We start from the raw sequence: 12,426 nt of genomic DNA on the forward strand, positions 1-12,426 counted from the left end.
GGAGAGAGCGGGGCCAGGCAGGGAGAGACGAGGAGAGAGCGGGGAGAGAGCGGGGCCAGGCAGGGAGAGACGAGGAGAGAGCGGGGCCAGGCAGGGAGAGACGAGGAGAGAGCGGGGCCAGGCAGGGAGAGACGAGGAGAGAGCGGGGCCAGGCAGGGAGAGACGAGGAGAGAGCGGGGCCAGGCAGGGAGAGACGAGGAGAGAGCGGGGCCAGGCAGGGAGAGACGAGGAGAGAGCGGGGCCAGGCAGGGAGAGACGAGGAGAGAGCGGGGCCAGGCAGGGAGAGACGAGGAGAGAGCGAGCGGGGCCAGGCAGGGAGAGACGAGGAGAGAGCGAGCGGGGCCAGGCAGGGAGAGACGAGGAGAGAGCGAGCGGGGCCAGGCAGGGAGAGACGAGGAGAGAGCGAGCGGGGCCCGGCAGGGAGAGACGAGGAGAGAGCGAGCGGGGCCCGACAGGGAGAGACGAGGAGAGAGCGAGCGGGGCCCGACAGGGAGAGACGAGGAGAGAGCGAGCGGGGCCCGACAGGGAGAGACGAGGAGAGAGCGAGCGGGGCCCGACAGGGAGAGACGAGGAGAGAGCGAGCGGGGCCCGACAGGGAGAGACGAGGAGAGAGCGAGCGGGGCCCGACAGGGAGAGACGAGGAGAGAGGTGTGTGAAGGTGAGCTGAGGCTTGAGGACGTCAGGAGAGCATGTAAGACTGAACAGAATTAGAAGGTGAGAAAGATTTGATATTTCATTTTCACCAATTTGTCTTTGACAAGTGATAAAACATGCCGGAGCAAACACCCACAAACACAGTGCTGTGCAGGTGAGATTTTATTTACACCTCCTCCGGTTTTTGTCTGCTCTGAGACGACATCCTCATGAGATCTCTCACCTCCTGCTTCATGGCCTGTAGAAGAGCAGGGCAGCTTTGCCTGTTCAGTACAATTTCACATGCAGAGCAGGACATGAGTTCATCAAGGCTTTATTATTTTATCATCATCATCTCCGATGGGATCAAATCATTTTTTTATCCAGAGTCGATCACAAACGCAGTCCATCATGACGAGGGGTTTGAAGACTTCAGTGAGAGACCCTAGTCTTAAATGATCAACATTTTTAAAGAAAAACAGTAAAAAACCTGGATGTGTCTCTGTGGTCCTTTTGGCAATTTGTCGTCTATATTTTTATTTATTAACTCTTAACCCTTATATTTAAATTTATGTTTAAATTTCATGTCTTTTGTCACTTTGGTCCTGGTCTGTTTTGTCCCTAACCAAGAATTCCCTCATAATTAATCTATGTACTAAATTTGACACTACAGATCTATTTAGAATGCATAAATAGTCCATCTGACATTAATATAGGGATATTTTATTTAGGATAATTTTTTTTTATTCAGGACATGAAAACATATCGATTCAAATATGTATTTGCATGTGAAAATGGCAAGAACATTCTAGAACTGCAGGAATTCATTATAACTGAACACACTCGTCACTAAATCGACTCAAACTGTGTTTTTATATACGTTTTTATTTTCCTATAATCATTTCTGCACACTCGTTTCACTTCACCTATTGGTGTACTAAAGATCATGAGTCCCAATGTAATCTTTTAGTACATTTCCAGAGAGAATTTTACTCGTTGAAAGAATGTTTTAATTGCAATTCAATTTAATTTATTTGTATAAAAATAAATTTTGTATATATATTTAAAATACAATGTTTTTATACAAATAAATTAAATTGAAGAAAGAAAAAAAGAAAAAAAAAAATATATATATATATATATATATATATATATATATATATATATATATATATATATATATATATATATATATATATATATTCTATTTAATTTTTAATTTAAAATACATTTTGTATAATATATATAAATGAAGGAAAAATAAATGAATACATATACACATGTATTTAAATTTTAAAATTTATTCAAAAATATTAATTTAAAATTCAAAATACTATATATCTCTAACATCTATCCCTAATGAGCAAGCTGGAGATGACTGTGGTAATGAAAAATTCTTTGAGATGATATGAGGAAGAAACCTTAAGCGGAACCAGACTCAGAAGGGAACCTCCTCATCCTCATTTGCATGGTACTGGACAATAAATAATGTAAATGTAAATAATGCAATTTCTACAACAGTTTATAATTGTGCAACCGAGAGCTCCTGAGGAACTAATGTGTCATGGCAAACTCAGAGTTTTATATATACAACCAAGCAGGTCTGCCTCTGCCGGGATTTGAACTCACAACCATTTGATCAGTAGTGAAACAAGTCTCTCATTTCCACAAGCAATCATCTCTTCACATGTTTAGTGCCGAACCAACCGTCATGACGCACCATAGACAGTTCTTGTGCTTGTTGTAACGAGAAGATGGATGTGGTGATCAACACGCTCTAGCATGGATCCATCAAGGTTAAAGCTTGTGTATTGTGTGTGATCACTCCTGTCGTGTACAGATATACTGTAGAAAACAACACATCAGGAGTGCGATTCGGACATTTTGAAAGCAGTGTAGTATCCAGAAGGCTTTAGAAAGATTAGCACAGTGTTTGGGACCCTGTGTGTGTACAGTATGTTGCTTGTGGTGATGATTGCTGACACTGAATTAGCTCCAGTTCTGATGAAGCTTTCACATTAGAATTGTGGTGGGGGGAAAAAAGTGGCAAGTGCCACTGTCAAATGCAGCGATTAAAATGACTCGGTGCAACAACCCTAAACTTTATGTATAATAATAAAAATAAATAAAAAATACTGCTGTGTAAAAATGCAAATAATGTAAAAGGCAGGTGAGTTGATTTGATTTCCTTGAATCGAATCGTGGTTGTATTGCGCTCTAGCAGATTCAGCGATCTGCACCAAAAACAAATTGATGCCTTCTGAATTGAAAATGTTTCACATTGTGTGGAAGCTTGAGCTTACTTGCAGAAAGAGGAGTTGAATAGTTGAACCAGTTGAATATGAATAGTAAAGTACGCAGGAAATCCAGCACGTACAGTACAGTATTTATAAAGAGCAGCACCACTGCCGTGCCTGATGCTCTCCGTACCTGTACCGCAGCATCCGCCAACTCATTGTAAACTTAAGACATGAAAAGGGAATGAGACGCAGGTACACTGCAGCTATTTTCCCTCCTCTGCTTCTCTCTTCTCTGCTGTAAATAAAGCAGTACTTTCATCAAGCCAAGTTAACGTTTGTATTCCTGCTGCGTGAGTGACTGAGGAGCTCCGTTTTCTTCTTATTAATTATTCATTCGTTTGCTTATTTATTTATATTACACCCCACAAGCAGGCACACACACACCAGGGGTATGAACTCTGAAGTTTTTTTTTTTTTTCCATTTTACCTGGAAACCTTTTCCAAATCTGGCTTAACTTCTCAGATTTCAGGTGTAAATTTACATAGGCACGTCCTCCACTGCAGTGTTTGTAGGGTTATTAGCTCAGTTTGTGTGTGTGTGTGTGTGTGTGTGTGTGTGTGTGTTTGTGTTTAAAGGCTGTTGTAGTAACTGGAGGTGTTCCCGTGGTGTGTATGATGTATTAATGTCCCTGTACTGTTCTGTCAGTGAGAACAGCACTAGGTTATTGTCAGGGTTTGTGTGCTCATGTACAGTATGTAGAAAAGGGTAGGCAGCTCTCTCCTCTGATTGGGTTCTGACGGGGTGGAGTTAGTCTCACGTATGTAGCAGGTTTTATTGGCCAAGCACCGCTTAAGAGGGCATCTGATTGACACAAAAAGCGACCAATCATCGTGGGTGAAGTTTTTTTTCTGTGAAATTCACAACGATTGGAAATTCCAGCGTTTAGCTGATCCTCATAAGTGATCACTGGAACAGTTGTAAATGTAGATGGCTTCCTTCTTCCAGGGGGTAATTAGAACGTGTGACACGTCTCCTGTAGATCAGGGCTATTCACTTAGTTTGTCATGGGGGAAGTTCATGAAAAGCATCCCAAGTGAGGGGGCGGAGAGATGACCCAACAACAATATAGGAGCCTGTATGTTGTATTTTGTCACCATAAGACACTCAAGTGAGCTTTATTTTAAACATGATTGTGTTGTGTTTTGAAACTGCATTACAACATCAGTGCATTGTAAGATGCCCAAGTAGATTATTTCAACATTCAAATGCGTAAATCAGAGAGCCTAATTTGACAGAGACTTCAGTGCACATAACAAAAGAGTATGTCTATTTAAACTACAACAGCCATCTCAATAATTGGCATTTAACATAAACATTTAAACTGCCTTCGAATGAAAGAGCATTGAAATCGGGTATATACTGTATGTTGTCAGTACAATACGCATACAGTGGTGCAGGTACTGGGCAGTGAGGGATGTGTGTTTACTCCTTTTAGTGCAATTCATGTGTGTGAGTGATGATATGCACGTGTAAGTAGAGCTAGTGTAGCAGAGTAAGGTTACTGTTTCACTGAATTTCCTGTTTTTTATGAAAAAAGTAAAGGAAGAACTGATACTAACAAAAGTTCTCGTGTCATTGTCCTGTTAGTCATCGCGTCTCACAGGAGAAGCTGCTCGCGCCACTTGTCTAACGCCATGTGAATCCTTTTCTGTGCTGTGACTGTGGCTCGTGCTGAATGGAACAGACGAGCGACACTTCTTAAGTGTGGGGTCCGTTGTCTGACAACTAAATTTATTCTAGAGATGACTTTTTCACACTAGGCTACATGAAGGGCTGGAACAAATACCCTTCTGGGGCAGATATGGCTCACGGGCCACCCACGGAATAGCCCAGCTGTAGAATCGAACCAATCAGATGATGACTTTGAAACTTCTAAAAATTTTCAATTTTGTTTGCTATCTGCACCAGATGTTCAGCCAGCGTCTTGTACTGAGATTGGGGTAGTGTGTGTGTGTGTGTGTGTGTGTGTGTGTATACAGCATTCAGATGGCAGCTTGTCAAGCTGGATCTTGTTGGAATGCTACTGCATGCTGGAGGGGAACTCGGGGTCCCTGGCGGAGTGACCAGGCCAAATGCCACCTTCAGCATCAGAGTGCTGACCAGAGCACTTCACACTACCATGGAAGTGTGTGGAGTAACCTTACAAACAGCACACACACACACCAAACACACAAGTGAGCACTCACATGGTATGTGGTATGTAAAGAACCTTCATACACCCACTCTGAAGGTTCTTCCTCGACCTGTATTCTGTGTGCACTTGAGACCTGAGAAGCGAATGTGTGTAAGCAGCAACAGGCCACAACTTTCTCTCCATTAAATAATGCAGCACTTGTAACTAATCCACCCCTCTGGCCGAAAATTGACCAGCGATTAAGCTAGTTAAGTCATACCACTCTGTCACAACACTCGCACTCTATACGAGTCCTCTCATGTTTTACATGCAAGTGTGAAAACAAACTGAAACTGGTGAGGCTACACACACGAGACCAGCACTTTTACTGAGAGACGGAGTAAGATGCGGCTCTAACAATGATGTGCTAATAATGGAAATTCTTCCACCTTTATTTCATATTTAAGTTTCTCTAGAAAAAAGGTTTGGGTCACACTGGTACTGTATAGTTAAAGCTGCTGTAGAGAATATTAATATATCTGAGCTCTGAGGGGGAAATAAACACATTATAATCCTGCTACTGTACAAACTGTTACACCGGGTGAAAAGCTTCTGAACTAACAATCAGTACCATGTCTAAGAATTCAGACTAATACTTTTTTTTGTTCAGATCACATAAAATTGGTACTATTGTTTCTCTGGGTTTTCACTTCAAGGCCAGTTAGGAGTTTAAAACTGTTCAGTAGATGTGAGATATTCTGTATTAATTTCGTAGAAAGTGACGATGCCCCACAACTCCAGGGAAAGATGAAAGGTTGGCTTATTTTTATCTGGGCATGAAAAGTTCACTCTTCTATGAGCTCCTATGTCAAATGCACAAAGGTTAGATGATCTGCTAACAGACTGTAACCAGCACTTAAAAGGACATTTTCCGTCAGTCAGGTTATCGCAACCTGTGCTTTTTCCTTTTGTTCCACGTTCCTTATTCACTTTCCACCTATCAAACATGGTGAAAGAAAGCAAAGTAAGTAAATAAATAAATAACATTTATTTAGGAATAAAAAAAATAAAAATCTGTAAAAATAAAATGAAGATGGTGAGATGGAGGAAGAGGTACATTCTTCTCTATATACACTATTAAAGGGTCCCATGTCTTGTGAAATGTTTTGGGTGATCCTCTGAGAAAGTATTCAGTTTTCAGAAGCATCATTAAGCCATGATGACCGTTTAGGTGAATTTGATGATTTCCACTCCAAAAGAATTCTCCTCCTACCTATTAATGTTGCAAAAGACAGGACGTACTCTTTATCTTTAGTTAATGAACGTCGTCACTTGTGACCACAAACAAAGCCATTATTGGGTTAGGGAGAAGTCTTGTTTAAAATTGAGTAGAGTTTAAAATTGTCTCAGTTTAGAACATGACCAGAACACATGGGTTAAATCTGCTTTAGATGAATTACAACGATCACAGGTTTCATCTATATTTGGATATAGTTTAGGCAATTTGGCCTTAGTATGTAATGAATGTGGTAGAAAACCTTCATCTGAATCAGATTGATCCTATTTATTCTGTCAACAGGTTTAACCCAGGTGTTTTTAGATGGTCAGTTCCTAACTCTCCTATACACTTACTCTTATCTAATGATGTGACTGAATTTTTCTAAGGTTCAGCAACAGAGGATTTTCTGTGAACACGTTCAGCTGGATTTTATAGCTGGACGTCTTTGTGTCTGTTCCCTCTGGTCATGAACTCTTGACCGTACATAGGCTGTTTCTCTTTAACTTCAGTAACATGAGCACAGAACTGCTTTGGGTGTGTCTGTTCTGAGCTCTGCTTCAGTTACTCCCAACAACACTACAGGATCAACAACAACAATATACAAGATTACACAACAGTTCGGTGTTGGGGTTTTGGTCAGGTGTGGAGTAGGAAATGAGACACACTGCATGAAAGCAGGCACTATACTGTATGGGGTTTTGTTGGTGCCTAGAGAATCATATTCAGCGAAGGAAAAAGGATTTGTTGTACATGAGAGACAGAAAGATGGATGAAAATGGAAAGAGAGAGCAGGAGGGAGGGACGGACAGAACGTCCCAGCACTAGCACAAAGCGCTGGATGTGGCTCTGTAGTCGTGTTAGCTCACAGCCGTGAGTGTTCTGGGTAAAGTGCCTGTTCTGAGAACAGCTAGAAAAAGGAGAAAGATCAGAGTAAGCCGAGCTCTTGCCAGAACTTTCCATCTCACATTGTGCTGCTAATTGGCTGTCGCTTGCTTTTGTCTGATAGCGATCTCTGAAAGCTGAATCCATGGAGCCCATACAATAAGGGGGTACTATCACATTTCACTCAGTCCTGAATATCTCCTAGTTGGGAGTGTGTGACATAAAATGTATGTCTTAGAAAAGCAATATTTCCTAAATATTTTTAACGGCTTTTTATATTTGTGATCAATCCTGCACAGCAGGGCAGTGTATTAAATCATGCTGATGCACATCAAGAAGGTTCAAAACCATTATTAAATTACGAATGTGACCGAAACAGGACAGTTGAAGATTAAAAAAAAAAAGTCACCTGTAGCTTTAAATACTTGTTTTTGGTCCATTGTGGTATGAATCAAGGTTTGACGTGCATTCTGAGATGCTTTTCTGCTTACCACGCTTGTAAAGAGTGATTATTTTTGAACTAAATCTCTCGTTCTCTTTCTGCAGGTAAATCACCTTGACTCATGTTCTTCTAACTCAAACCTCTAAGGACGTTATCGCTCTTAGTGGGAAACCTTGTTTGAGTGTTAGAATTGATAGTTTCTCCCTAACCGCGGCTCGATTACGTTGTTACGTGCGACAATCTTGAGCACTCAGCTTTGCTAAATAATGGGACGTGCCATAAAAGCCATAAATGTATAACGGTACACAGGATTCATCCATTTGCTGTTTAGAAGCTGCTGCTAACCTGCTGGTTTTTTTTTTTCTCAATCAGATCTGCAATAATTCTGTTGATATTACCGAGTGCAACTATTGCAAATCTTCCATGGCAAAATTTCCTGAGTCGGTATTAACGTTCATTTCACACCGATGATGTCTTTTATCTTGAGGCAATAAATGAATCTTGTGCTAAATAAACCTCAGAACTGCTGTAGTGTATAAAGGCTTATGCAAAGCATTTAAACCTGCTTATGTAAAGTCTCTTAGTCAAAATGTTCTCATACCTTCCATCCTACGCTCTAAATAGCAAAAAGTACTAAACTATACAGTTCCTTGGAATCTCTTTCATATCCTTCAGCCTCCTATGCAGGATTTGCCTTTAATGTGAATAAACACCCACCAGCTACTTTATTCTATACTTCTTTATGCAGTTATCCAGTCACACACAGCAAAGCCATGCATTATATCATACAGATGAAGGTTAGAAGATCAGTTCATGATCACATCAAACATGAGAATGGGGGGAAAACGTGACCGAATTTGAACAGCTGAAGGTTGGACAAAGCTTCAGATTCCTGATCCTGTGCTGCACTTATAGCTCATCCACCTCAAGTTCTGATGTGTGTTCTGAAATTCTCAGAATGCTCAGTTTTGTGTAACTTTTCTGAAGTCTGAGACTTTTAAAGCTGCTCATCTCCTCGTACATGACCACATTTTCCCCTCATTGTGCATGCATTGTGCTGCTGCCACCTGATTGAATGAGCTGCTGTACACTTGTTCCTAATAAAGTGGCCATGGTGTGTAGTTTATCTTTAAAAATTAAAGATGCAGTTTGTAATGTGCAGGAAAATGACCTGTGCTAAGTGATAAATCCATAGCACCTATAATTCACCTCTCGAGTGTAACTGATGAAGATGATCTTTTATGGTCAGCATTGATGGGGACACAGCAGAGCACCAATGAGGCTGATGATGGTGAATATATGAGATGATAAAGATGACTGGGTGGCAGTGAGCAGTTGTGTAAACTCCTCGTCTATACAGGGTTTATATACATCACCCCATAATGCACTGCACTGCCTGCCCACTCCCTAATGTGGGCATAAATCACACAAGAGCCTGATCGAGTCTGTGCCAAACTCCAACCATCATAACTCTCTCTCTCGCTCTCTCGCTCTCCCCCCTCACTCCACCAACACACACACACACCCGCCCCCCCCCCCCCCCCCCCCAATTTGGTGCTGGTCCAACCCTGATCAGGCACGGAGTTATTTACTCCACACACCCTGCCTGTGTTTCCTTTCCTCTCTGTTGATTTTGCATATATCTCTGTCCTGACCAGAGTTGTAGTTGTTTGTTGCGGGTAAATATGATTGTTAGTGGAGATTGGGTGGATTTTGCAGTGTAGTCTGGCAGGGCTGGGCAACATGACTATATCCGATTGATAACATAATAAATGACTAACTCTTTTGTAAGAGCATCCTACACATTTTCAGGGCATGTAGGACAGTCTCCATTGTAACGTCTTGTTTTTCTCCTTGGTTTTTTTAATATTTGGAGCTGTGAAAGAAACACCCCAGAATGCTACATTACTATACTATGCAATATTTCTTTCTTGCAAACCTAAAAATGCTGATGTTTGTGTTTGGTCTCATGAAACGTTTGACTGTAGTGTATTATATAATGTAATAGTTAAGTCATAGTTTCTACCACAGTGCCAAGGTTCAGTAGAGGAGGGGGATTTGTTGTTGCTAACTTTGCTTGCAGTGTCTCCTTCTGTAATCTGACTCAGCTTACTCTGTTTCCTTCTCCAGCACGGCGAAGTACAACGTGCTCACTTTCCTGCCGCGGTTTCTCTACTCACAATTCAGAAGAGCTGCAAACTCCTTCTTCCTGTTCATCGCCCTGCTGCAGGTAAAACCCACCTCGGCAGAAGCTAGCATTACATCATTACGTTAGATAATCATCTATTTTTGCCTCACCTTGCTCCTGACAGAGGCTTTAGATGCACTCTATAAATCTGTTGTAGCTGAACTTTGGATGAACCCAGCAGACTTCCTGCTGATCACCTTTTCCTCTGATTAAATTGGACAAATTAAAGGGAAAAAACCCTTCCATTATGTGATTAAGTGTCTTAAGTTGTTGGACTACTCTGAGCCAGCAGAACTGTTCTTCTTGGTATAGAGTGTCTGGAACTGTACTGCAGGGATGAACATTGTACTTTTTAAAGATATTCCCATGATGCCGCTGCTGCTGATGGTGGATAGCACTGTCTATCATGGTGCTCCAAATTCTCTCATAAAGCTTCAGTTGGGTTGAGATTTGGTGGCTTGAGGAGAGAGGGAGTGGGTGCTGGGAGAGAGAGGGGAGATAGGAGATAGGGAGAGAAGAATAAAGGAGGTGAGGAGTGAGGAGGAGAGACGAGTGAGGACCGAGGAGGAGAGACGAGTGAGGACCGAGGAGGAGAGACGAGTGAGGACCGAGGAGGAGAGACGAGTGAGGACCGAGGAGGAGAGACGAGTGAGGACCGAGGAGGAGAGACGAGTGAGGACCGAGGAGGAGAGACGAGTGAGGACCGAGGAGGAGAGACGAGTGAGGACCGAGGAGGAGAGACGAGTGAGGACCGAGGAGGAGAGACGAGTGAGGACCGAGGAGGAGAGACGAGTGAGGACCGAGGAGGAGAGACGAAGGGGGGGGAGAGGGGAGAGAAAAGTGAGAGGATTTTAAAGCACAGGTGGTTGGTGTGTCTGTTCTCTCAGCTGACAATGAGGCGACCTTGAACACTCAGCTGAGCCGCTATAAAGAGACGAAGAGCACAGTGAGCACCGGGAGCACGTCATCACAGCACAGCTAAACACATTAAGCCCAAGTTTTAAACAAAGGCTCACAGGGAACCTGCCTTTTGTCTCTTTGATCCTTTGACAGTGTCGTTTTTGAGCTGTGAATACAGAGCAAGATTCTCTTGTGTCTCCTTCAGGGTGCACAAAGGCTGTGTATCGCAACATAATTTATCACTTAAAATTCTACAGAAAAGAAATTCTTATAAAATTCTTATAAATTATTATATTATATTATGTAGACAACATTATATTAGACATTATGGTTCTGGGTGTTTAACTGAGATCTCAGATGGATCGAGAGCAGTTGGATTTCATAAATACATTTAATGGTTTTATAGATCACAAGTTCCACATGCTGTAATGTTTTTCTGTTTTGGTTGCAAATGATGCTAATATGTTCAGCAGTGAAAATATAGGAGTGCGTTATACAAAAAGACCTTAACATAACACACGTTAAGGGTAGACATAAATTTATTAGTAAGACAACCAGGCAAGTAGAAAGTGTCGGTGTGTGCGCGCGTGTCGGTTCCAGTTGGTGTCGGTTGGTGTCGGTTTCGGTGCATGTGTGACTGTGTCTGTCGCCGTTCTTATCTGCAACAGAAGACTAATGCTACGTGTGCTAATTTGCTGACTCGTGCTCACTCATCACTCCTCCAGCCTGTCAGCTTAATGCTTAACGGCCTGCTCTCAGGTCACCATTCTCACCTTCTGTCGACAAATTACATGTATATACACACACACACACAGAGAACTCAAGGAGAAGCCTGTTTTTCCACCTAGATGCTAGAGAGGAGCACATGATGAAGGACAGTTCCAGAGTCACTGGATATGAGAAATTCACACAGGTTACAGGGACGGATGTGTGATTTTTGTGAAAACTTTTCATGTCCTCGGTCAACATTAGTGCATATGCTTTTGTGTGTGTTTCAGCAAATACCGGATGTTTCTCCGACCGGACGTTGGACCACGCTGGTGCCGTTGCTCTTCATCTTGGTGGTGGCAGCAGTGAAGGAGGTGATCGAGGATCTGGTGAGACGCTCGCTGCTTTTCATTCTGCTTCATTAATGTGTATGTAAGATGTCTGTCTGATGGTGTGATGGTAATGGCTTCAGTGCTCTTATTTAACCAGTTAATTTTTCCCAGTTCACTGCTGCTCATTTGCATCTTCAGGATGGAAATTTACTCATCAGATGTTTGCAATCAGTACAAAGACATGAATTATTTTATCTGAAGTTAGTACTCAGTTGGCTTTCAGTGTGAGATGTGTGTTTTTTTTCTCACTGTTGTAAAATTATTCCACAGAATTAAGTGTGTTTAAGTAAAAGACTTCAAGTTGTAGATGTGTATGAAGAAGAACTTGCTGTCTCAGAGAGCAGAAATGGGTTTGATATCATTTATGTTCAAGATTTGGGTAAAAACTAACCATTTAGGGTTTTTTTGGAGCTTTTCTATGAACATATTGTCACTTGTAGGCTAGATGAAAAAAGAAATGCTTAGGAAAGCAGACACAATGTGCAGTGTTTCATATGAGCCATTAAACACCGCTGTTGAGTGTGACATGACAAAGAAATTCAATGCTGAACATGGACACAACAAAACAAACGCAAATTCCATTTTTTA

At 41.9% G+C, this 12,426-nt stretch overlaps 1 protein-coding gene across 6 annotated transcripts in view; it reads left to right on the forward strand.

Annotated features, from left to right (window-relative positions):
• The window catches only part of atp8a1 (ATPase phospholipid transporting 8A1), a 120,527-nt gene that overhangs the window by 17,720 nt on the left and 90,381 nt on the right, over positions 1-12,426 (forward strand). For 5 of the 6 annotated variants that reach the window (XM_060884631.1, XM_060884632.1, XM_060884633.1 and 2 more), the window contains exons 3-4: positions 9,781-9,880; positions 11,737-11,835. In XM_060884631.1, coding sequence (XP_060740614.1) covers positions 9,781-9,880; positions 11,737-11,835 — 199 coding nt within the window. Of the gene's footprint in view, positions 1-9,780; positions 9,881-11,736; positions 11,836-12,426 lie in introns of those variants that run through there. The other variant, XM_060884635.1, reaches the window with a different exon arrangement.

This window comes from Tachysurus vachellii, chromosome 13, assembly GCF_030014155.1.
Source record: "Tachysurus vachellii isolate PV-2020 chromosome 13, HZAU_Pvac_v1, whole genome shotgun sequence".
In the NCBI taxonomy this organism is placed as follows: domain Eukaryota; kingdom Metazoa; phylum Chordata; class Actinopteri; order Siluriformes; family Bagridae; genus Tachysurus; species Tachysurus vachellii.